Source organism: Eremothecium sinecaudum, chromosome III (assembly GCF_001548555.1).
Source record: "Eremothecium sinecaudum strain ATCC 58844 chromosome III, complete sequence".
In the NCBI taxonomy this organism is placed as follows: Eukaryota; Fungi; Ascomycota; class Saccharomycetes; order Saccharomycetales; family Saccharomycetaceae; genus Eremothecium; species Eremothecium sinecaudum.
The window spans coordinates 521,836-546,538 of record NC_030894.1 but is presented as its reverse complement, the minus strand read 5'-3'; the positions used below and the strand labels follow the sequence as shown (position 1 = coordinate 546,538).

General features: G+C 39.4%; 13 protein-coding genes and 1 non-coding gene across 14 annotated transcripts; 8 read left to right on the top strand and 6 right to left on the bottom strand.

Annotated features, from left to right (window-relative positions):
• Positions 1-52: 52 nt before the first annotated feature.
• HIM1 (Him1p) lies at positions 53-1,414 on the bottom strand (the record flags this gene model as incomplete). The annotated part of the gene is made up of 1 exon (XM_018131381.1): positions 53-1,414. One exon carries the CDS (start codon positions 1,412-1,414, stop codon positions 53-55), a length of 1,362 nt encoding a protein of 453 aa, XP_017986731.1.
• A 780-nt stretch (positions 1,415-2,194) lies between these two features.
• AW171_hschr31585 lies at positions 2,195-2,267 on the top strand. Its single transcript has one exon. It is a non-coding gene; the product is annotated as a tRNA-Phe (tRNA).
• Positions 2,268-2,420: 153 nt separating this feature from the next.
• On the bottom strand, positions 2,421-4,325 carry NDT80 (transcription factor NDT80; the record flags this gene model as incomplete). The annotated part of the gene is made up of 1 exon (XM_018131382.1): positions 2,421-4,325. One exon carries the CDS (start codon positions 4,323-4,325, stop codon positions 2,421-2,423), a length of 1,905 nt encoding a protein of 634 aa, XP_017986730.1.
• A 666-nt stretch (positions 4,326-4,991) lies between these two features.
• KRE33 (ribosome biosynthesis protein KRE33) lies at positions 4,992-8,159 on the top strand (the record flags this gene model as incomplete). Its single annotated transcript, XM_018131383.1, has 1 exon — positions 4,992-8,159. The coding sequence occupies one exon, from the start codon at positions 4,992-4,994 to the stop codon at positions 8,157-8,159; it is 3,168 nt and encodes a 1,055-aa protein (XP_017986729.1).
• Positions 8,160-8,362: 203 nt separating this feature from the next.
• Positions 8,363-8,803, top strand: TOM22 (Tom22p; the record flags this gene model as incomplete). The annotated part of the gene is made up of 1 exon (XM_018131384.1): positions 8,363-8,803. The coding sequence occupies one exon, from the start codon at positions 8,363-8,365 to the stop codon at positions 8,801-8,803; it is 441 nt and encodes a 146-aa protein (XP_017986728.1).
• A 150-nt stretch (positions 8,804-8,953) lies between these two features.
• Positions 8,954-10,185, bottom strand: CPT1 (diacylglycerol cholinephosphotransferase; the record flags this gene model as incomplete). The annotated part of the gene is made up of 2 exons (XM_018131385.1): positions 8,954-10,070; positions 10,136-10,185. 2 exons carry the CDS (start codon positions 10,183-10,185, stop codon positions 8,954-8,956), a joined length of 1,167 nt encoding a protein of 388 aa, XP_017986727.1.
• A 188-nt stretch (positions 10,186-10,373) lies between these two features.
• CIA2 (iron-sulfur cluster assembly protein CIA2) lies at positions 10,374-11,054 on the bottom strand (the record flags this gene model as incomplete). Its single annotated transcript, XM_018131386.1, has 1 exon — positions 10,374-11,054. One exon carries the CDS (start codon positions 11,052-11,054, stop codon positions 10,374-10,376), a length of 681 nt encoding a protein of 226 aa, XP_017986726.1.
• A 93-nt stretch (positions 11,055-11,147) lies between these two features.
• Positions 11,148-11,921, top strand: NRK1 (ribosylnicotinamide kinase; the record flags this gene model as incomplete). Its single annotated transcript, XM_018131387.1, has 1 exon — positions 11,148-11,921. One exon carries the CDS (start codon positions 11,148-11,150, stop codon positions 11,919-11,921), a length of 774 nt encoding a protein of 257 aa, XP_017986725.1.
• Positions 11,922-12,138: 217 nt separating this feature from the next.
• Positions 12,139-13,500, top strand: TEP1 (putative phosphatidylinositol-3,4,5-trisphosphate 3-phosphatase; the record flags this gene model as incomplete). The annotated part of the gene is made up of 1 exon (XM_018131388.1): positions 12,139-13,500. The coding sequence occupies one exon, from the start codon at positions 12,139-12,141 to the stop codon at positions 13,498-13,500; it is 1,362 nt and encodes a 453-aa protein (XP_017986724.1).
• Positions 13,501-13,605: 105 nt separating this feature from the next.
• On the bottom strand, positions 13,606-14,160 carry LSM12 (Lsm12p; the record flags this gene model as incomplete). The annotated part of the gene is made up of 1 exon (XM_018131389.1): positions 13,606-14,160. The coding sequence occupies one exon, from the start codon at positions 14,158-14,160 to the stop codon at positions 13,606-13,608; it is 555 nt and encodes a 184-aa protein (XP_017986723.1).
• Positions 14,161-14,433: 273 nt separating this feature from the next.
• FAR11 (Far11p) lies at positions 14,434-17,229 on the top strand (the record flags this gene model as incomplete). The annotated part of the gene is made up of 1 exon (XM_018131390.1): positions 14,434-17,229. One exon carries the CDS (start codon positions 14,434-14,436, stop codon positions 17,227-17,229), a length of 2,796 nt encoding a protein of 931 aa, XP_017986722.1.
• Positions 17,230-17,442: 213 nt separating this feature from the next.
• On the top strand, positions 17,443-19,956 carry SPC98 (Spc98p; the record flags this gene model as incomplete). Its single annotated transcript, XM_018131391.1, has 1 exon — positions 17,443-19,956. One exon carries the CDS (start codon positions 17,443-17,445, stop codon positions 19,954-19,956), a length of 2,514 nt encoding a protein of 837 aa, XP_017986721.1.
• Positions 19,957-20,254: 298 nt separating this feature from the next.
• NAF1 (RNA-binding snoRNP assembly protein) lies at positions 20,255-21,775 on the top strand (the record flags this gene model as incomplete). Its single annotated transcript, XM_018131392.1, has 1 exon — positions 20,255-21,775. One exon carries the CDS (start codon positions 20,255-20,257, stop codon positions 21,773-21,775), a length of 1,521 nt encoding a protein of 506 aa, XP_017986720.1.
• A 55-nt stretch (positions 21,776-21,830) lies between these two features.
• Positions 21,831-24,683, bottom strand: MSH1 (mismatch repair ATPase MSH1; the record flags this gene model as incomplete). Its single annotated transcript, XM_018131393.1, has 1 exon — positions 21,831-24,683. The coding sequence occupies one exon, from the start codon at positions 24,681-24,683 to the stop codon at positions 21,831-21,833; it is 2,853 nt and encodes a 950-aa protein (XP_017986719.1).
• Positions 24,684-24,703: the final 20 nt, after the last annotated feature.

The following is a 24,703-nucleotide window of genomic DNA, read 5'->3' as shown; positions in this document are numbered from 1 at the left end:
ATGGATTGCAAGAAACGCACGACTTTTAAATGAAGGATATATTTTTTTTATTTTAGTACGGGGAGATTGCGGCAAATGCTTTGTCCATTTCCTGACTTGACCAAGTAGTAACTTCAACGACTAGGGCGGTAGGATCTTGTTCAATCAAAGTACGCTTGGCTAATGCCTCTTGGGTAGCGACTCTCGCAACCTTTGCAGCTGGGATGGAGTAACCAACCAACCAATTTCCCGGTAGGTGGTAAGTAGCTCTGGCTACTATCTCACTGACCTTCTTGGAGGGTCCAACGTCTCTAACTTGGCTGAGCCAGTTAATTCTAGCTTTCACTGCATTTTTCTTCCAGAAGTAACATCTATATATGATACTGCAGCCTTCTGGGGCGGTGGGAAGCAGCGAAAGTTGTTTTCCGTGTTGACCGACCAATGGACCTGGTCTTAATATAGTCAAATGAGTTAAACCGGGGACCTCGTGAGTGAGGTCGTTTTCCAATTTTTGCTTGGTGCGGAAATATGGGCTTATAACACCTAAAGCTAGGTTGTTGAAGCTCGTAACGATGACCATATGTTTTAGAGTGCTTTTTGTAGCGTCTGGCGCGAAGGCTTTGGCGAGTTGAAGGTTTAAAGTATAGTCGACAAACGAACGAGTTGTTTTCTCTTTACGGGATTCCCAGGAGCTGGAACCAAGGGTTGATACCAAAGTGGAAATCTGATCCACGGAAGGAAGATAAATTGGAGTTCTGTCATCCAACAGCTTGCGGGCACCTGTAAATAGGTTTGTGAAGGTCTCGCACCATTTGTTGGAGTCACTCTCGATGAGTTGCACGACATTGATCACAATATTTTTAACTTCTCCAGTTGGCAATACTAAACCCCAGTCATACTGGTCCCAATGACATTCTACGTGGCCTAGCTTTCCTTGCTCGACAATATGCTGTCTTATAACGACATCATTTTTGCGTAGAATGTGCTGCTCGCCGGAATATTCAATGATGGCAGTCCAAGTTTGTGGTAATTTATCTAAATTAATCTCCAAAGATTTTTTATTTCTATTGAAACACCAATAGGTCCTGGTTACGGTGTCCTCCGTTAGTGAGGCCCCTACCCATGGTGACATGAAACCTTGTAGTACCATTGATCCGGTCAATCCAGTAGATCCAAGTATAACATAATTTTCACCATGCTTGTTAAGTATAGGCGTAATATGTTCTGGTACGTGAGAAATGCCGGCAGTTAATAGATTCAATTGCAAAGAGAGGTCATGCTTAAAAAGTTTGTTACGTGTAGACTTGAATTTTGTTTTGATGTCTTGGTAGTGTAGTGACTTCTTCCTGGGAAGTTTTGGTAGTGGAGGTGCAGCAGGTTCTGTGCCCCGAGGACTTGCAATGGCGGCAGGCTCTCCAATATCGTCGTCTCGCATTGCTAGCTACTTCGCTGATTGTTATGGCTAGAGTTGTTATTTTCGAGTAACTAATGTTGTAATATACAATGAAGGTTTTGAAGGTTTGTGGTATTATGTTTATTTGTAGCGTCATGACGTTCAGGCGACTGCAGAAGCTTATGTCAGGAAACATAGAATAGCTATTGACGCTCTGAAACAGAGCGAAAAATAGAGCATGTAGGAATTGAAAGCGTACACAATATGATAGCATGTGGAGTCGTCTACTTGTGCAGTTAGTTTGACTTTGCGGATACGTTTTAGGGTGTGAATGTTGGGAACTGCATATTAGATTCAATTTTCACCCTAAGGCTGACAGCCTAAAAATTATAACATAAAAAGAACACTATGTTAATACTCAATACTTAAAGTAGATTACAGTTCAATAAATAGATACACTAACATACCTCACTTAGATCCTGGAATCAAATACTTTTAAGCGCTTTCACGGGCATGTCACACCATACTTACGTAATGATGTATGACGCCTTACGTAATACAATAAAATGTGAGATTATGTAGCTATAATACTTCTGACAAAGTTGGCTGCAGCGCAACGATTCTCTTATAGAAGGGCAGTTGGCAATATAATAACTCTAAAATAATATTATGAGAACATTAACATCGCCTTTTCATCTCGTCAGCCTAGTAGTCTTCTGATTTTTAAGAATAATAATGGAGGGTTATTAATCTATGCACAAAGATCTAGTAATGGTGATATGCGAAAATCACCTGATAGATCAACAACTAAAGACAACAGTTGCGGATTTAGCTCAGTCGGGAGAGCGTCAGACTGAAGATCTGAAGGTCCTGTGTTCGATCCACAGAATTCGCAAGTTGCTTCGGCTTAATTTTTTGGCTTTTTTTCTCTATGTTAATATTTCAAGGGCGCTTGCAAATACATGCAGAGGATAATATTATAGTATACCACCATACAAAACGTACATAGGTACATAATATACTTAGTGTAAGATGGTGCAGCTAATAACTAGTGGCGAAAGAAACTGGGTTCATCAAGCAGATCGCTAGAATTTAAAAGCTCTGACGGTTTGCTATTTCCTCCGGCCGTTACAATACCTCGTTTGCCCGAAAATGGCCTTTGCCTTGAAGCAGGCGTTTCTTCAATGTTCAAACAAAATGAGATATCCATGGGATTATTAACGTGTGGTGTAGATCTAGGGATGTCTTCGTTACATTGAGGATGCTGGGACGGAGATATGTGCTTGATAAGGAAATTGTTGGTCACCGTAGCGTTGTGTTGCTGAAAATCTCTAGAACCTGGACCAAAGCTGTGAAAAGTAGAAAAGCTAACATTACTAGTACTCGAATGCGATGTAGCAGTCATTGTGGTTGCGACTGCAGTTGTCGTTTTCTTAGATATCTTGACTTTAGTTTCAGAAAGCAAGGAAATACTAGACTTGTTAGACAATTTGCGTTTTCTATTCTCTAGTGGACCTAAAAGTATGCCGTCCGTTAATAAGTGCTGATCGTAAGCTTGGTTTTCAAGATTAAATGGATCATACTGGATTGACAGAAGTTCCACATCATAATCGTTCAGTGGAGAGAGATGGAATGAGGGAGTGGTATCAGCTTCCAAGCTATTGTGGAGGGCGGATAACATAGAAGTTTTGGGCAATAACTCTAAATCCCTTGCGGTCAAGGAACTCTGCAGGACGAGGGGCACGATTTTCCTTTTTACGCCCTCAATGTACGTCAACTGTTCTTCTGGTTTCTCCTTGGGATTCGAGATCCTGTCGTATTTTTGAACTCTCTTGTTACCGTTTAATTCGCTGATAACCGGCTCATCATATTCATCTTCATCTTCATCATCATCTTCAGTGTACTCCTTCCTTTTCCTGCCTCTTTTAGCAACCTTGGGCTCGGCAAGCACATTACTATTGCTTGTTTCAACAATAATCGTTTCCTCTTTGGTCGCCAAAGTTTTAATCTGCTGGGGGTAGTTAGAAGGAGATCTTCCCCTTATAATCAATGCTGGGGTTTGCTTCATTAAGATAGGAATGAAAGTGGTGTCCGCATCTTGGTCGTACGTATCCAAGTTGTAGTACGGGCTGTTGTTGTCTCTATTTATGTGGTTTCCGTCAATACAACAACCCAATACCAACTGTAGGACAAAATGCTTGCTTTGCTGCGTTGGCTTTTTCACAGTTATAGAAGATGCAAATTGGATCCTTTCATACCTAGCTACCTTCTTTATGGTGTCATTTGGATAAGTATAAATAATACAACCGTCGTCGAAATCCTGAACAATACGATCTCTATGAAGGAAAAAATCATGATCAAACTTCTTCATTTTAGATTCATTTCTCACATTAGATGCCTCCCTAATCATCTGATGATTCGGTAATGGCGCTGGTACCAACGGGTGGATGGGCGGCGCAAATTGTGGTCCTTTATCACGTTTCGCCGTATGCTGGACGAGATTAATCTGTGACTGGTCCTCAATACATTTAGCCACAAGCTTAACCGCAAAGTATTTCACCTTTAATCTACTATGACTATTATCTGGCCGGATTTCATAACTGCCCTGAAGAAATTGATCTAAAGACATGGTCGGAGTATCAAACGCACTTACAACAGTAAAATAATTTCTCTTATAGCCGATCCACTCATTTTCAATAAAATCAAAACCTCTATCAATCCTTGGTTTAATTTCAAATTCAACTCTCTTACCTGTTCTCAGATCCTTAACCACATTATATTCAACTTTTGGAGTGAAGGAAGGACCGATTTTAAACTGTAAAGTAGATCTAGGAGCGATCCTTACTTTCCTTTTATCGAAATAGCTACTTACAGTACCGTCATCATTTTGGAAAGTTTGTATCTCTTGGCTCTTATCATTGTTCTCAGTCGATATAGTTCGTCTACCTTCCATCCTTTGAGTTGCTATTTTTTTGTGGTATTGGCATTTACTTAACAACAGGTATTTGTGTAAAGAGTTTAAAGTTTTGAATTTTGTCCGTTATTGTGGTGGGTGAAGATGAACTTCACGATGATCTGTTGATTGTTCTCTCGCGTCATTTTAACCGCCCAAGGTGATCACCGGAAAGCCGTCGGTTAATATCCTAAAGAAGTAATACAATATGACTGTAATCACTTTCTACGGTAGCTCCACCGGGCGATTGGTCCGATCACTGTAAGTGACCTTGCCGAACGTAGCCTGAATTAGTTATGCAGGCCTACATATTTGCGGTGCTGGACCTGCGTGGTGGACTTACAGCGCTATAGGTTGCAGCGAACTTGCAGATTACCAAATTGTAATCTTTAGCACCATCTTGAAAAGTATAGCTACCAAATGACGTATAGAGGGTTATTGTTGCTATCCAATGTGATCGCCCTGAGCCGCACATATAGCCTTATACAATGGGAGGAACCGCAGGCGGGACGTCACGTGAAAACACGTGACGTTAGCCGTGCAAAGGGAGGTGAATTTTTAGGTCACGTTTCTTTTGCTGAAAAATTTGAAGCATGCGATGAGCTTTATAGCAGTGTATAAGCGACGAGCTGTATAGAGGTGAACAAGGCATAAACGACTGCTACGATGGTGAAGAAGGCTATAGACTCACGTATACCTGCACTAGTGCGGAATGGTGCACAGACGAAGCAAAGATCGTTTTTCATCATAGTTGGTGACAAGGCCAGGAACCAGCTGCCTAACCTGCACTACTTGATGATGAGTGCGGACCTGAAGATGAACAAATCTGTGCTTTGGGCGTATAAGAAGAAACTTGAAGGTTTTACATCCCACAGAAAGAAGAGAGAAGCGAAAATCAAGAAGGAGATCAAGAGAGGCACTAGAGAAGTGAACGAGCAAGATCCGTTTGAAACCTTTATTTCGAACCAGAAGATCAGATACTGCTACTATAAGGAGACCGAGAAGATTTTGGGTAATACCTATGGTATGTGTATTCTCCAGGATTTTGAGGCTCTGACTCCAAACTTGCTTGCTAGGACAATTGAAACTGTTGAAGGTGGTGGGCTGATTGTGATAATGCTTAAGTCCATGAAGTCTTTGAAGCAACTTTACACAATTCCTATGGATATACATAGTAGATACAGAACAGAAGCACATAACGATGTTGTTGCTCGTTTCAACGAACGGTTTATTTTATCTTTGGGATCGAATGAGAACTGTTTGGTAGTAGATGACGAATTGAATGTTCTTCCTATATCTGGTGGTAAAAACGTCAAGCCATTGGTTCCTAAGGATGACGATGAGTTAACACCAAAGCAACAGGAACTAATTGAGCTTAAGGAATCTTTGAAAGATGTGCAACCTGCTGGTGCTTTAATTGACATGTCAAAGACTGTCAATCAAGCGCAGGCTATTTTAACTTTTATCGATGCCATCTCAGAAAAAACGCTAAACTCTACTGTCACATTGACAGCTGGCAGAGGTAGAGGTAAATCTGCTGCTTTGGGTATTGCGATTGCAGCTGCAGTATCGCATGGTTATTCTAACATTTTTGTTACCTCACCTTCACCAGAAAATTTGAGGACATTATTTGAATTCATTTTCAAAGGTTTTGATGCACTAGGATTCCAGGAGCATATTGACTACGACATAATACAATCTACTAATCCTGCATTCAATAAGGCTATTGTTAGAGTTGACATCAAAAGGGACCACAGGCAAACCATCCAATACATTGACCCAAGTGATTCACATGTTCTAGGACAGGCCGAACTGGTTGTAATTGATGAAGCAGCTGCTATTCCTCTACCTATAGTAAAAAAACTACTAGGTCCTTATTTGGTTTTTATGGCCTCAACGATCAATGGTTACGAAGGTACTGGTAGATCCTTATCCTTAAAATTGATCCAGCAATTGCGTCAACAAACAACTGGTAATGGGCGTGAAGGATCCGAGACTGCATTGGCTTCTAGAGACAATAAGCCACTTGATGCGCAGAGCAGCGGTCGTACACTTCGGGAAGTTGTTTTGGATGAGCCAATTAGATACGCTCCAGGCGATCCAGTTGAAAAATGGTTGAACAAACTTTTATGCTTAGATGTGACTTTAATAAAGAACTCCAGGTTTGCAACCAGAGGTACCCCTCATCCATCACAATGTAATCTTTTTATTGTGAACAGGGACACATTGTTTTCATATCATCCTGTTTCTGAGAGCTTCTTGGAAAAGATGATGAGTTTGTATGTTGCATCACATTACAAAAATTCTCCCAATGATTTACAGTTAATGAGTGATGCACCTGCCCACCAATTGTTTGTTTTGTTGCCTCCTATTGATGCTAAAGATGGTGGCAGAATCCCCGATCCTTTAGTTGTCGTTCAAGTTGCTTTGGAAGGTGAGATTTCTAAAGATTCGGTTAGAAAGTCTCTATCTAGAGGACAAAGAGCTGGTGGTGACTTGATCCCATGGTTGGTTTCACAGCAATTCCAGGACGAGGAGTTTGCTGGTTTGAGTGGTGCTCGTATTGTTAGAATTGCTACTAACCCAGAGTACGCTTCTATGGGATATGGTTCCCGTGCTATTGAATTGTTGAGAGACTATTACGAACAGAAGTTTACTGACTTATCAGAGGATACTAAGCCAGTTGACTATAGCATCAAGAGGATTAGTGATAAGGAGTTGTTGAATTCTAACCTTCTAAAGGACGAAATTAAGTTAAGAGATTCAAAAACTCTACCACCTTTGTTACTAAAGCTTTCTGACCAACCACCACATTACTTGCACTACCTAGGTGTATCATATGGGCTAACCAGTTCATTGCACAAATTCTGGAAGAGGAACAATTTTGTTCCAGTGTACTTGCGTCAAACGGCCAATGATTTGACTGGTGAGCACACATGTGTGATGTTGCACGTCTTGGAAGGCCGTAACTCCAAATGGCTTGTAGCATTTGCTAAGGATTTTCACAAGCGGTTCTTGTCATTACTATCTTATGATTTTAGCAAGTTTTCCGCCGTTCAAGCACTAAACATCATAGAGAGCACTAAGAGCGCCGAGAAACTGCTTCCCGACAGCCAGGAGAAAGTAGAATACCAACCTGTTGAATTAAATCGGGAAAGGTTGTACGAGATGCTTTCACCTTACGACTTGAAGAGAATAGATAGCTATTCCAACAACCTGCTTGATTACCACGTGATTGTTGATCTACTACCCGTGTTGGCTCTTCTTTACTTTAGTGGTAGGCTAGGAGGCAATCTAACGCTCTCTAGTGTACAGGCATCTATTCTACTTGCTATTGGTTTGCAACACAAGAGCATTACCGACATTGGAAACGAGTTGAACCTACCTTCAAACCAGACCATTGCTATGTTCGCCAAAGTTATCAGAAAATTCTCAAGCTATTTCCGCAGCTTATTGAGTTCCTCGATAGAAGACGCAATGCCAGAGGTCAACAACAACCAATTATCTGAATTGGGTGACAATACTAGAGAATATGACGCGGCAGAAGCTTTGGACCAGATGAATGACGATCTTGAAGAAGCTGGGAATGAAGCAACTAAAGCCATGAGGTTAAAGCAAAAGGAATTGATTAACTCACTCAATCTGAATAAGTACGCTATTGACCAAGATGACGAAGAATGGGCCGAGTCCCAATCTCAGTTAGAGAAAGCTGCCAAGACTAATGGTACAATCAGTGTTAAATCCAAGAAAAAGAGAAAGCAAGAAAAAGCTGAAGATATTTACAAAGAAGAAATGAATGCATTGAAGAAGCACAAGAAGACTAGTAAACGCTAGTCTCACTTCTAAAGTATATAATAAATGTTGTACAATATAGTTCATATTAAGAAATCGAGTGAAATCACTATCTACGTATATTAAAAATTTTCCAGGGATTAAGATTATACGCTTCAAGAATCAAAAGGTAACACTAAGTAAGTTAATCCAACTTTGCTTCACGATATAATAGTTGCAAAATAAAACGGTATTAAAGATTCAAAATGGTGGAGCTAACAGAAATTACCGAAGACTCTCAAAACTTAGGCCAAAAACCTATCAACCCTCAACCTTTTGGCTCTGAAAAGGCTGAAGAAAGCTCTGATGAAGAAGACTACTCCAGTGATGGGGAAGACTACTATGGTGAAAACGAAACCCTTTACGATAGAATTGTTGCATTGAAGGATATTATTCCACCACAACAAATGAGCGCTCTAAAATCCGCTTACAACATGACTTCTTCTATATTCCATGGAATTTTCTCTAAGGGCGGTAATCTCTTGTGGATGGTAACTACTTCTGCCTTGCTTTTAGGTGTTCCTTTGTCGTTATCTATTCTTGCTGAGCAACAGTTGATTGAAATGGAGAAGAGTTTCGACTTACAAAAAGATGCTAATGACATTTTGGCTTCGGGCGACACAGCAGCGGCTCCTGCAGCTCTATAAAATTGAGGTTGATTGATTGGCCCAAGGGCCTAATATATAAGCTAAGTTCCCCTGTATATAACGCAAATGATTAAAGGATCAATCCTAATTCGCTCATGTAGTTTTTATGAACAATGTGTTACTCGCGTGTACACGCTTTATAAAATACGACTAAGCTTTCTTGCGGTGCTTGATGGTCAACGCATAGATATCCAAGTAGGTTGTAAATTCGTAGATCACCTCAGTGACGAACATGGCGTGAATACCAGCGGCTAATCCAAAACCAAACCACTGTAGTGCCCAAATCGTCTTTTCTGAGTTATGACCCAATATGTCTGCAACTAAGTACTTCAATAGCAACAAGGCAGAAGGGATGAATAATGGAGCATTTTTCGTAGGAAATTCCTGCTTCGTCAAATGAGCAACAATAATCCTGCCTACCATGAACGCCATGGCTAACCCATTAGTTAAGATAAATGGAAACGAAATAAATGATGGCTCAAGCACCGAAACCGCAAATACTGAAGCGAAGAAGCCGAAAAAGGGTACCAATCCATAGAGAGCGCTTTTAATATGTTTATTACCGACTGGAGACGTTCCGTACTTCTCATGGTAGTAATTCAGCACGTTTCTCCATGCAGAATCAATATTGAATATCAATGCCAAGAAACTTATACCATTCGCAACATCAATTCCATCGATACCTTCTTTGCCGAATAGATTGAAATGTATAAGTTTGGTGTGCCAAACAGCAGGACCCAAAATTCCAGTGGCAATATAAAACGCACAAATCACAAGAATTCCTTCCACAGGCCCGTTGAATTGACTCAAATACAATTTGTGAGTGTGGTACTCTTCCCAAGTACTCAAATAGAAGTTTGTCAATAGTACAAATTGGATAAGGACCGTAATGAATTTATAGCCACACTTTATAGTTGAGGAATAAATAAACACTGAAAGAGTCGTGTTTACCGAATCAATACAATGGTCAAATAATTCTCCTAAAGGCCCGGATTGTCCAGTCCTACGTGCATGTGCTCCGTCACATGCATCAAAAGTTTGATATAAAAATAAACAAATCGCGTAGGTAAAATAGGTCCATCTTGGTGTATCTTCTTCGAGACTCGGATTCCAAAGGAGGACAATGCACAAACTAAAGACCATAAAACCAAACCCTAGTAGGGTCACCATATTAGGGGCCATCCATAGTGGAAAAAATTTAACAAATTGCTGCCAATAAGGTTTCAAAATATAACGTGAGACCAATGAATGATCCTCACTTTGATACCTACGACTCAGTTAATATCTGGCGTTCGATCTTAAAATAAATGCTGTTTAATAGGTTAAACATACTCGTATTCCTTCAAATGAGGAAGGCTGGATTGCGGGACGAATAGACCCATTGGATAAATATGCTGAAAGTGCTCTAAGACGCAATTGCTGCCCTAAGTATCGAATTAATTGGATTGAGTTTATTATATAGATGAGCTTTCTGATACATTACAAATCATTATTAACGAGGAAACTGCTGGAATCCGAGACAGTCATCAAGGAAGTTTGGGGCACTACTACTAATACCATTAGTTACTCTTTACCTGCAGGTGCTTAACATCTTAGAAACAACTTCTACCAGCTGCTCGTTTTCACAAGCGGCTGCTACACGCTCCTTGTCATTGAGCTGCTTGTTAACCTGATTTTCGCTCTGATGACTGCCTTCCTTCAGTAGAATTGTAACCCGATACCGGGGCATTAGACTTCTCTCTAATCTTACTCTTATACCAAGACCAATTAACGTAGCTAGGGAACAGTGCGCAATAGTAGGTGTTATTTTCACTAGAACCTCAGCAATAGTGCCTGGGTTTCCATCATCAAATACCTCAATATCTGGTAGATTCACAACTGCAAGTTGTCCCAAGCTCAGTGGGTGCTCTGGATCACTAATGTGTGCAATCAAATCATATATTTCCTGAGAATCCACGGGGTCGGCAGCTTCTGCAGAGTCTTTTATACTTTCAGAGTCTAGCGTATCAATGTCGGAAGTCAGGTCTGGGACTTTGGAATCTGGCGGCGATGTGATAGAAATGAGCCTATCCAGCAGTTCTAAATCTTGTATCGCCTGTGAGTTCGCCGTACCGAACGTTTGTAGCTGTTTCTTCCTTGCCAACGTAATCTTACTAACATGAGAGTTCAAGACATCGCAGGAGTCTTCAAAACGCGTGGGAAGCTGGGAATCATCCAGAACAGTAGGAGCTTCGTTTATAAACTCAGACATTCTTGGCAGACCGATTATATTAGCAATATTATACCGAGTTTGGTGTAAGTTGTGAAGCAAGAATTCATGCTTGATTTTTACTTTTTACCATAAATGAAAATGAAGGCGCGTTCTGCAACAGCACGAGATACTTTACAATGTCACAATTGCTGCATTATGCCTGATAAAAGCGTGGTACTAGTTTCCATCAGCGGTTGCTCGTCCTCTGGGAAGACATCCTTGGCAGAGCTGGCGGCCGAAGTCCTCGGAGCCGCTTTAGTATACCAAGATGACTTTTACAAGGTAGACGATCAAATCCCATACGACGACCAATTCCAAGTGTTAAACTGGGAAATACCAGAGGCTCTACAGATGGATGCTTTCCAATCCGAACTACAGTCCATTAAGGCGACAGGATCGCCAACGATAAGACTAATGCATAACAAGAACGTTGATGATATCTCCAAATTCGGGCTACCCGACGAATATATAGGCGAACTAAAAGCAAAGTATCGCAGCAAGATTAATCTAGAGGCCTTTCAAATCGTTTTTGTAGACGGCTTTCTCCTTTTCCATGATGATTCTCTGAAATCTGAATTTGACACCAAAATTCTAATCCGAGTCCCCTACGAAATACTGAAGTCACGGAGAGCAGCAAGGGAGGGCTATACGACTTCTGAATCTTTTTGGGTTGATCCTCCATTCTACTTTGATGAATTTGTCTACAAATCTTATAAACACTATCACAAACACTTGTTTGAAAATGGAGACGTTGAAGGGAAATTATGCGCCAACGAAATAAAGGACGTTATGAATGATGACGATGATATAACTGTATCATTAACGAAACTCTTAGATACAGTAATAGACTCCTTTTGTTATCGATAGTTATCGTAAGTTATAGCGATTTCGTTTGACGTCTAGGTGTCGCTATGGGAACGTCAGATCGCCAATTTATTGTCGCAAATACGCTTCACTGATATCTACCTCACAAAAGTTCTCGCCATCTCTCAAGATCGTCTACTTTCTGTGTTACGCTCGTTAGATTCTTAACAACAACCGCTTGGCAAGATATTTTGGTTTTAATACAGCAGTGCTTAGTCAAATGTCCTTACCAAAGTTCACACCTGAAAATATTATCAAGTCTATCTATTCTACTCCTGTGAATCGCCATAAGAATAGCCTTGGGCTTGTTTTAGATTTGACTTATATCAGCAACAAGTTGATAGTATGTTCATATCCTGTGACTAAATACCCCCGAATGTTCTACAGAAATAGCTTAAAAGACCTAGTGGTGTTCTTAAATTTCCACCACGGAGTAGGCAATTGGAAGATCTTTAACCTAAAAGTTGAGGTGTGTGATGCGGATTATACTGACGAAGATATAGAGGCTTTAATTGACGGTGTACCACTCAAATCTTCTGCAGATTCGTTTCGTTCTCGGTCAAATCCTACCACGTTGCAGTCGCTTACGCTGTTAAAGCACAGTATTCCGTTTGGGATGGATAAGTCATTTGCGACTCCACTTAGTGCTCCGGTGGCTAAAAAGCGGCACAGACGCGATCTAGTGGTTAGAAGAGGCTGGCTCGACCACTTTCCTCCGCCTTTCACGCTATTACAGGAGATAGTGGATGAAATACACGACTACCTAAGCTTGGATAGTGCGAGAGTGGCTGTGATACACTGCAAGATGGGGAAGGGAAGATCCGGAACAGTTACAATTGCTTATCTAATGAAATATAGACAAATCCCGATGATCGAGTCTTGTCACTTATTCATGAGTACCAGATTTAAGCCGGGCATCAGCCGCGGTGTCACCATATACTCACAATTGAGGTACTTGAGATACCATGAGACATTTATTTGCTATGATGCAACTCAGAGACCCCAGATAATAGAGCAGTTAAAGAAAAGTGCATTTACTATAACGTCTTTGGAGTTTACGAACGCGCTAGGCACTATTACAAGAGATATAATAGGCGCAGCATGCATTATTGAGATCAAAATCCAGAAATATACCCCAGGAAACGACGGACTTATCGATTTATTCTGTATCGAATGTGACGATGACGAAGAAATAGTGAATTACATCGATGGCAAATGTATTGTAACCCCTAATACTATAATTGATACCTCGGACATGAGAATTTCCTTCGGTCTCAGGTCCAGAACTACTGAATTTATAAACAGCGTCACGAAGTTGACTTCTACGGCGTACTGCTGGCTCAATTTATTCTGGGAAACAGTCTCCTGTAGCAGGAGCCTATCATCAACTAGCTTTATGATTGACGAGTTGCAAGCTGAAATAGGCTCTTCGATTGGTCAGCCTTCATTTACTATCAAGTGGGAAGACCTAGACGGCGCCAAAGGCACAATGAATAAAGGTCTCAGGTTGTTTGACTCCTTGACTTTACATTGGAATATATGCTCCGAAAGCAATCAAGCTACAACCGAAGCCGGAAACTAGCAATCATCACAATACTGGAATTTAATTTTGTTGTCTTGAACATGCAACTAAATATTCGATATAGATATCACGCACATAAAGCACTACATATTTGCGCACAAATTATCAGCCACCTTTCTTCTGAGCCTCTATCTTCTTCCACGTATTGTCCACAATCATCGAAACCAGTCCTTTTGAATGAGCTTCCTTATTATTTATACTTTTAATGTCTGCCAACGTATAAGGAGGCGTTATTTCAAGCTCATCTAACACAATAATCGATTTACCCTGCCATCTGGTGTCCGATACAGTCTTATGTACACTATCGAAAACCAGCTGACCTTCAGGAGTTGTTCCCTTACCTATTAATTCTTCCTTCTTCCTAGCTTCTGCTATCTTATCTTTTAAAGTATCTGTAACCCTTTTAATGTTTACATGAGTTGGTTTAATAGCATCTCTCTTAAAACCAAGGCTAGCAGGACGATCTCCACAAACTTCTATTTGCTTAATGAATGAGGTCTTAATGATATCAAAAGTCGGATTTTGGTTTCGCTTATTGCTAACCAGGGTTAATGTGTTATTTACAGAGTCATAGGCGTATATTTTACCATGCGTCACGTTATCCAACACATTTGTTACTTTAATCTTGAAACCAACAACCTGTTCTAAGCTGAAACTCATCGAAAGATATCCTTGTATAGTCTTAGTGCCACCAATTTCAATTGCCACTTGGCCTTTGGACTTACTTGATGCTTTATGTGTCCTTACAAATTCTCTTTTACATGTTTTTTAAAGTGGCAATAAATTCGCCTTTTGAATTCTTATTATAGACAGTAACTAAAGAACACGAACTGCGGATTTGTACATCCAAAAAGTGGTATTTTGTATCTATTTTATGATAGTTAGGTGATATTTTGGCAGTGTTTAATATTATAGGCGAGGTTTAGGCGCGATATGTCAGATTTAGAAGTTCCGACTTCTCCTTTACTGAAGTCACCTACGAAAGACTTACTTAAGAAGAATCAACAGATGAAGACATCGTACCAATATAGTAGCGATGCAATTAACCATGATAGTAGTGAAACTGCGGAATCTTCATTATTACAGGACCTAGATATAATTTTACACAAGAAGTTGCAATTGAACTCACCGTTTGAAAAGCAAGGATTACCAGGTTCAAATGGCGGTGGATCTAATGGGCCTGGAGTTTCTTACCAGTTGAAAGAAGATTCCAGGCAAGAAGAGGAAGAATATGAGCAACTTGGTGGGGCTGGAGAGGATGATGATGACGAGTTTACGAATGTGGATGAGATTGACGGGCCAATATCTCCATCTCCGGGATGCTCAGGACTCTCTGATCTTCCTAACAATACACCATCGAATAATAATATGAATTCTGGTTCTAATAAATATAAATACTCCAAGGGAGACCATATACAGGAAGCAGTTGATGAGAATTTGCCTGTTGACGAAGAATATCAAAAGCAGTTGGACCAGCGCGCGCAGGAGATTTCGTCCGGGCTTGAGTTCCACACAATATCAAAGCCGAAACTTGAATGGTCATTAAAGTCGTTCTACTCGTTACCGTATGAAATTTCAGAATGGTTTGATTTGAAGGATTATGCTATGCTGGGTAAAACGAAAAGCGCTTTTGACGACAGGTTCGATTCAGTCAAGTTTTTAGAAGACACTGATTACAGCGCGGAGTGTATTAACACGCTTTCCAATGAAATTTCGACATTGAGCTTAGATTATTCTGCATTATTATCACTATGTTATATTTCCTTTGGCAACTATGATAGAATGGATGGACCGGAAGAACACATTACTAGACTACGAAAGAACTGTATTATGCTTACGAAGAAGTCTTTACCTGTCATTATTAAAGTTTTTAAAGATAATGCTGAGTGCTGTCGGGATAAGAGCACCAATTTATCTCAATACAACTCACTTTTGTTTTTCTCATCCACTCTCCTGTACTTCATCACCTGTACATGCATACAAGAAGCGAGCTTCGAAAAGGAAACCGTTGATGAAGCTATTCACGTTATACAAGATTTGGAGGTCATAGAGTTTATAACAACCTATATCGAACACTGGAGATGGCATAGTAGGCTTTGTATGCGGATCAGGAATATGATTATGCTTCTCTTCAAGTTGCTTGTTTTGCAATTCGGGGATGAAGAGAAATTTAAGACAGTTGAGAACTTTATAAATGCGTTTCATGGGATCGAAACCTTTGAGAATTCGCCCGAAAAATTGACCGTGTCTCCACTTGATTATGAGGCATTTCGTGTAGATATAAGCTCGAGATATCCTATTTCAAAGTCTTTGGAGTCGAAGATTCCAAAATTCTTTGATAACCCAAATTCATTGTCTCAATTTCTAGAAATTCCAAGACCGAAAGCCCAAAGTTCGATTAAGCAGGCACTGCCAGAACCGCAGGTCCACATTGCGACACCTGCACCATCACCTCCGAACTCCCCGGTGTCTTCATATACACCAAAGGCACGAAAGTCATTCCAAACAAACATAAGTTACCCTTCATTGTACCCATCTGATGATGAGGATAACGATGACGAGCTAGAGTACCGAATTGGATGGAAGGAGAAGTCAGATAAGAATGGTTCAGTCCCATACAATGTTCAGGAAGCAATAAAAATCTTATCTAATAACGTTGAAATTAGCCTTGCCTTGAAACAACTATGGCATGAAAGAAAATTATTCATGATTCAAGAACGTGGTTGGAATGATGGGACTGAAACAAAGGACGATCCATATGACTATTTTCTTCGAAAAGAAGATGGTCCAGAAATTGAAACTATGCGCAGGGTAGAAAATTACTATAGAAAGTGTCTGCCAAGTTTTAACTCCCTGATATATGTTCTGCTACAAACAATTGAATCAAACCAGAATAATCACGACTACTTCTTATCAGAACTAGCCGATGATGTGTCTCTTGACATATTAGGTCCCCAATTGGAAATCAGCAGGGCAAAGGAAATTCTTCTCCGATCCTCTACTGCTATAATATACACAATTCTAAAATGGTTTAAGCTGTCGCACATTCTCAAATTTGAACACTTCTCGTCGCTTCTCTATGACTCTAAGCTTACGGACGTGTTCATTCCACTTTTAAGCAAATTTACCTATAATTACACGGACAGAATTTACAATAAAATGGCTAATTCCTCACATTCTTTTATAAAGAAGTGCAGCGAATTCAACCCACTATACAAGGAATCATACAAATCCTGCGATGACAACTATAAAACTCCTCAAAATTCCGACATAAACTTGAAAATGGTATCTGCTGAAGTCTACATGCTCGAAATATTATCTGAAGTTGTCGGCAAGAAGACCTATCGTTTAAAGGAATTGCCCCTGACCATTGGTTCCCTTTTCAACAAACTGTACCAAATATTCAATGTCGATATCTACCATCCAATTCTTAGACTCGTAAAGGAGCTGACACCTTTCAAGAATAAGCGTTGGAAATCTGAACATATAGAATTGATCTCAGGCGTCTACCTGTACGAAAAACTATCACTTGTAGATAATTGGGTCACCGGAAAAGATGTTTCAAGCGAGATGCATGATGCTTATGGACATGAGATTGCATTGAGAGCTATGTTACAGTTTTACAATTTTTCTCATTACAAGGTTCCGATGGAACAATGCGGTTACACAGAGAAGCAAAGCAAATCATTTTTCAGTAAGGAGTCAGAAATCTTGACATCTAATTACTGAAAGGAACAAAAGCGATTATAATAGATAATCAGGGTTATTATCCCCGTTGTTCAATAACATATTCTGTAATATCTGAAGTACTAGCTAGCATAATTTTATGTCATAATGTACGGCATCATTTTTTGTGATTGTAGTAGACTAAATAACATTCAACTATGGAATACGCGTAGCTTCGTTGATGAACAACAAGAAAGTAACGATTGATAGAGTGGCATGGATCTAGTAGCAAGCTTATATCCATGTGTGCTGAATATGATACCCCCAGGGGTTTCCGAAATACAGGTGAAACGTTTTGTACACGATATTGCGGAAGCTATCTCCTCCGGATCTAAGGAACAAACATCGCGAATATTGGAATTTTACAAATCAGAGATGGTACGCTCACCTAAAAATGATTCATTTTGGTCTAAATTGGAAGCCTTTATCCAGGTACTAGAGACTTTTAGCAGCAAGGAGCAAATTGAAAAATATCTTTCGGTATTAAATTATTTGCCTAAGGATGTAACACCTTTTAAGAAACGAAACTCTGCATACCTGACGACTGATACTTTACAGCACCATAATATGTTAGTATCACCATCTGCAGCTCCAAGTCTGTATGCCGAATCTTTTGAGAATGTTGAAAAATACTCAGATCGGCGATCAGCGATAACGTCGTTATATGGTGGTGGTATGCAAAAAAATGCTGGTAATACTACCCCATTGGCTCACCTTTCAGATCCTTATTATAGTAACATGATATCTGAGGCAGAAGTTTTGAAATACATTTCTTATACTTTACTTGCTACAACATCTAGCTTATTTCCTGTGAACAATCAAACCATTACAATACCATGCAATGCGCCAAATGGCGAAAGTGGAGTGTTCCATTCTATATTCGAGGCTGCTCTATTGTATCAATACTTAAGCAATCGGGTTGAGAAGTTGAAATCATCGATGCTGTCGCCCTTAAAAGTAAACTTCTTAAGCGTGGTGTCGCAGAAGTTACGCGAATACTGTAGAGTTGTTAACGGGCTTACCAACACTATTGGGAATGAAACGGCAAAGTCAATATATACAAAGATCTACACCCAAATACTCATATTACGGTTTTACTATAGGTATTTACAGAAATTTGAAGGATTTAGGGGTGACCAATTGATATCAGAATTTGATTTGTTGCGGAAGCATGGCGATCCACTTGTAAAGGAACTTGCTAGTGAAGTTTTTTCAAGGTTAATTGATCTTTACATGGAGTATTTAGTATACTGGGTAGTTAGTGGGCAGTTGAAATGTGCCAAAGATGAGTTTTTTGTTACTCGCGAAACTACTTCGAACAAAAATTCCTTGAAATTCAAGATCTTGAAAGATAGGATTCCCAGCTTTATTCACCCCTCTGTTGCAAAACAAATATACACGGTCGGAGTAAGTTACATATATTTGGAAGAATATATCAAAGATATTGAGTGGGCTAGTGAATTCTCGAAGAAATATAACGCAAAGTTTTCAGTTATTCCCAGGTACTCGATTTCTAACGCATTTTTTGAGTTGATTAATGAGCAATTCCTAGAAATTACAGCGTATCTAAATGATGTTCTTCGAAATCGCCTGTACTACCGCGAAACAATTACTATACTAAAGGATATTTTACTTATGGGAAGAGGAGACTTTATTAATAGCATAATAAAAAATACCTGTTATTTTCTAGATGAACCAGTTGAGCAGCTTCAAAGTTACCAGTTAACCAAATGTCTCCAAGATTCCGTGTCTAGATCGTCGTTAAGAAATTACTTGAACAAAAGTGATAATAATGCCTTGATAAATAAATTGGATGCGCGTTTGCTGGAATCAGGGCATGGTTCAATTGGATGGGATGTATTTACATTAGATTATCTGATCGACCCACCCTTAGGTGTTGTTTTGGGTTCCAACAGCACGGGAAGTAAAACCGAGTATCTTCGTATCTTCAACTTCTTGTGGAAAATGAAGAAAAACAGCTTCTTTTTTGACGAGGAATGGTTGAATAACATAGCATTGATGAGAGATTTCAGGAGAATTCGCAGAAAGTCTCCCTTAGTCAGAGATATAATGAGGAAGATGTCAATGATTAATGCGCTTAAGAAGCAAGTTGAATATTTTAATTTAAAGCTACAGACATACTGTTTTACAAATATCATAGAATCCAGGTACAGAGAATTCCAAAAAAAACTATCGATGAAGGAGAATAATTCACAGGAGAACTTCAACATAATATCCCTAAAGAATGGTTCGAAGGTAATAGATGGCATACTGAGGCCAAGACTGGATTTCTTATCAAAACTAAAGCGCCCATTGGCGCCCTTGTCAAACTCTGATCTGAAGCAGTATAATATTGATGAGTTAGCCGCATTGCATGATGAATACCTAGGCAGTATATTAGAACATAAGCTATTGGATGCCCAGAACAACAAACCTGTGGGTAAGTTTACAAATCAGTACTTTCCAGTGACAATCATCACTCTATTAGATCAGATGTATGATGTCGTACTAACCTATGGGTCCCTTAATAGAATCGTTCACGAGATTCTAATACAGCTTAATTTAGATACCCACGATAACTTAAACGACATATTATCAAGGTTCAACTTAGCAAAAAACAATCTAGTCAAACAATTTCAGACTTTCCAAAATCACTCATACTCCCTAATCAAGGATTTGAGACTAGATGGTAACGAAGATATGGCCAAGCTGAGTAGGATCTTAAGGTAAGAACTGATAGTTATCGATCAATAAGCTATTAAAATAGCACATACATAAAGAACGTAAATCAAATCATGAAAGTAACATATCAACACCGTAATGAATTAAATGAATAGCTAGGATCGATCTAGACAGCCTCGCTAAGCCATAATTCACAGTGGCCAAAGGTGTTTTGATTTAACTAATGTAGTTGTAGACTTTGTAAAAAGAAATTATACAAAAATTAAAGCTAAGCTCATCGCATGAAAACGGCGATGAGCTTCTGACTACTGCAAAAGTCAATATAACGCTCTATAAAGGTATAATAATGACTGAAGTGAGAGAATCTACTTCTTTGGATAATCCTACTGCTGGGTCAGATGCTAATGGTTGTGTAGATTCTTTTACTGCAGCTTTAAACGCGGATAATAAGGATATGGTGGTTGCTCTACCTAAAGATGATATTGATGTAGAAGGAATTAGCTCTGATGAAGAAAAAGAAAGCACTGAAGGTAAATGTGGTGATGATGCTGATGATTCAGGTGATGATTCTGATAGTTCAGACTCGGATTCTTCCGTTTGTTCGAGTAATACTGGAGTAGAAGTTGGAGATGATGATGATGAAGAAGACGGACCATTAGAAAAGGGCCCTATACGTTCAAAGAATGAGCTTGTTGAAGAACCTGTTCCTGAACTTCCAGAAAACTTTACTATAGACGAGAATACAGTAATACATAAGGTTGGAGTTATAAAATCTGCATTTGATAGAAATATTATCATCGAAGGCACTATTTCAGGCGAGAATAGAGTCCTAAAGGAAGGCTCGGTCTTCTGTTTAGAGGACCGCACTATAATTGGGCCAGTGTGTGAGGTGTTTGGTAAGTTATCGAATCCTTACTTTAGAGTTACATTACCGTTAGGATCCGAAGATAGATTCAAAGCCTTGAAAGAGCGCATAGGCTCTGAAGTCTTCTTTGTTACTCAGGAAGCCCATTGGTTAGATACATTTGAATTGAAACAAATTAAGGGCACTGATGCTTCTAATGGTGTTGATGAGGAGTTACCGGAGGAGGAACAAGAGTTTTCTGACGATGAACGTGAAGCAGCGTTCCAGAGACGCAAGAAGTTGGCGAAGAACAATAAGAATAACGGTGGGAACGATACAAAGAGACAAAGAGTGAATAGTACAATTCCGTCTAACATTCCGAAAATGAAACCACCATTGGGAATGGAGCCTTCCGAAAGGCAGTCATCATCATATAAACCTCGTACCTCACGTCAAAATAATAGCGCAACATCCCAACCAGAATCTACAAGTACGATAAATTCCTCTAAATATAGGCCACAATCGACCTATATTAGTCCTGTTAATAATGCTTATGCTTCTCTACCCAAGCATATGCCGCAAGTTCCAATGCAAATGCATGCACTTTCAAACTCAAATGCAATGTATCCTATGTCTACACAGGGTGCATGGATGCCACAAATGTCATCAATGCCATCAATGCCATCAATGCCACCAATGCAACCAATGCAACCCATGCAACCAATGCAACCAATGCAGCAAATGCCACCAATGCAACCCCCGCAGTTAACGCAGTTTACTCCATATTATAGTAATCCACCACCTTATCATAATCCTACGCAGCAACATTATCAGCAGCAACAGCCGCTTATGAATACTACCCAGCAAGCACAAACAGGTAGTTACCAGATGCAAAATAACATGCAAGTTGATCAAGCGAAGCTATTACATCAGATTTTATTGCAACAGCAAAACCAGCAAGGAAGACAATCGCAACTCTATCAAGGACAAAACTCTTACTCAAATAATCAACAACCTCAGTAATAAAATGAATATTATTAGTAATTAAATTTACTTAAAAATACTATCAAGCAATGCATCAGCTACTGCTTTCCCATACATTCCTTGCGATATTAATTGCTTCCACGGGGAAGCCAGATAATTCAGCTACCCGTAAAGCATCTGATTTGTCACATATACCTTTCTTCATATTGTAATCATAAAAATATGAAGTCTTAAAGTCCTTAATACCACTTTTGTAGAAATGAATTTTACGGCGATTTACTTCTGGCATACTAGAGTTAATCAACTGGGACAATTCGCTGCCAAAGTGCGTTGCAAAAAGTGTACGACACTTATTGTTGTTGAGAAGGTAAGAAAGAGCTGCATATGAAATGCAGATACCTTCTTTCATCGCTGTGCCACGGCCTACCTCGTCAAGAATGGCTAACGATCTCGATGTTGCACCTTTCAATATAAAACTAGTCTCGATCATTTCTACCATGAATGTGCTCATGTCGTTATACAAATCATCAGCTGATCCAACACGACTGAATATTTTGTCCACCAACCCAATACGAGCGCTTTCACAAGGAACAAAGCAACCAATTTGAGCCAAAATCGCAATGATAGCATTTTGTCTTAAAAAGGTAGATTTGCCTCCCATATTGGGACCAGTTATGACCCACAAGTTGCCCGGTTTTATACAACTGTCATTGGGAGTGAATTTTTTAAGTGATTTCAGTTGTAGAGCGTCTTCAACAACTATGTTTCTACCACCAATTATTTCAAACTCTTCACTTAGGTCCACTATCGGACATACTAGATTCTTTTCCCGGCTTAGCTTGGCAAAAGATGTTAGAACATCCAGGTAATCTAGAGAATGGGAAATATTACGAATTTCCTCGCTGCAATTTATGAAACCTTCTCTAAACCCATTTAATATTTTCTCTTCTTCTTCCTTGATCTCTAGGACTTTGATACGAATATCTCTGCACAGCTGATCCCACGCTGGGTGTGATAGTATACAAAAGGTGCTTGATTTTCTAATTATGTGGAAGTTTTCTGATATTTGAAGTTTGCCGTTATTAATATTCTCTATAATCCTCTTAATTACCGCACTCCCACCCATTACTTTAATAACCGGCTCATCCTTTTTTTGTAGCATCAATTTACAGCTTTTCACACCTTCCTTGACAAAAAGTTGAGTATATGTGTCTAAAAGCTCATGCTGTCTCTTGATGGCTAACTCAAATTCAAGATGTAATGCGTTAAACATTTCAGATGCATCTCTTTTAAGAACACTGACTTCACTCTTGAATGGCAAAATATCAGTTTCATTCCTGTTCTCAATAACCTCCAAATCATTCAATTCAGAATCGTCCTTCAACCGTTCAATGGTGCTTTCATCGATAGCATTCAATACTGTATTGGCTATAGGAGGATCAAATTTTAGTGTATTAATGAGTTCAGCCATCTTTTTTTCAGTAACATTTGTTCGTTTATTGGATTCAACGAAGCCTGTTAGTATATCGCAAATAGCATTGCAGTCTTTTAAAGTTCGGGCCATGTCTCTAAGTTCCATAATGGATACCTTACGAAAAGAAAACTTTTGAAGAAGACGTGCCATATCTGTAGTATCCTTGAGGTATTCAACTAACCTCTGTGTGTCAAAATAACGCTCGATAAAAACCTTAACTAATTTCTGTCTTGTTAGAATCTCGACTAAATCCATTGAAGGAGCAGCTAACCAACGCGCTAAAAGTCTATTTCCCGATGGTGTTACTGTTCGCCTTATCACTGACATCAGCGAGCCCTTTTTGTGATTATCTATAGCTCTTGTTTGCAACTCCAACGCTGCGCACGTACGAGTATCAATTTGCATCATAGATGTTATAATTTGCTGCTTAGGCAATTCTAAGTTTACCATCCCATCCGGTATGGTTTCATTAATATAGTACAATAGGCTTCTCAATGCAGAGACTTCTTTCTGAGAGAATTGCTTAGTCGCAATTTCAAAATCTCTTCCGTTCTTCTTAGTTGAAAACAAATGGCTAAAACTTTGCAAAGTCCTATGCTCACCAGGGTACGTCTGGTATGTCAGAAAGTACTTCCTAAATTCAACTAGTTCAGGGTACCAATCACCATTTTCGATGTTAAGGCCTGCCAAATTTTTACTCAACAAAATTTCCTTTGGTTTAATTCTATTAACTGCAGTAATAAGATCTGAAAGTTGTACCTCTTGAACAAAAAGCTCTCCTGTAGATATATCGCACCAAGCAAGTCCAATTGGAAGATCACGCTGTGATAGCTTATTAAAGCAGTTTTCCCTGAACACTATGCTTAAAAGAAACTGGTTATCCTGTAGATTTTCAAATGCTTCATCAATGAATGTACCTGGAGTTACAATACGAGTAACGCGGCGATGATATTTACATGGATCGTTGTCTGCAATCCCCTCCCTCTTGAACTGATCAGCAATTGCTACACTATACCCGTGCTCTTTGACTAACACTTTTAGGTAACGACAAAGATGTTCTACAGGGAACCCAGCAAAGTCAACCTTACCGTGATTATATTTCCTCGAAGTTAGCGTTATATTAAGTTTTGGAGCATAAGTCCTCGCTTGTTCAAAATACAGTTCATAGAAAGATCCCATCTGTGTTAGGACAACATGGCCTTTATATTTCTTCATCATATCTTGAATTTGTCTCAACGATGGCGGAATTGAGTTTTTAATAGTTCTTGATCCTCGATCTGTAAATTTTAATCTATCAGGTTCATTTGAATCTTCTTTAGAACTTATGTTGTCTAATATTGGGGTGTCATCATTTAAATTTAAGGTCAATGTAACCTTTGTCGGGCTTCTTGATCTGGAATAAATAGCAAAGGACCTCCTGAAAGCCAATTGAGCGAATGAGGCTTTACATATATTCACATAGAAGAGCAACATTGTGAAATATGTAATAGGGC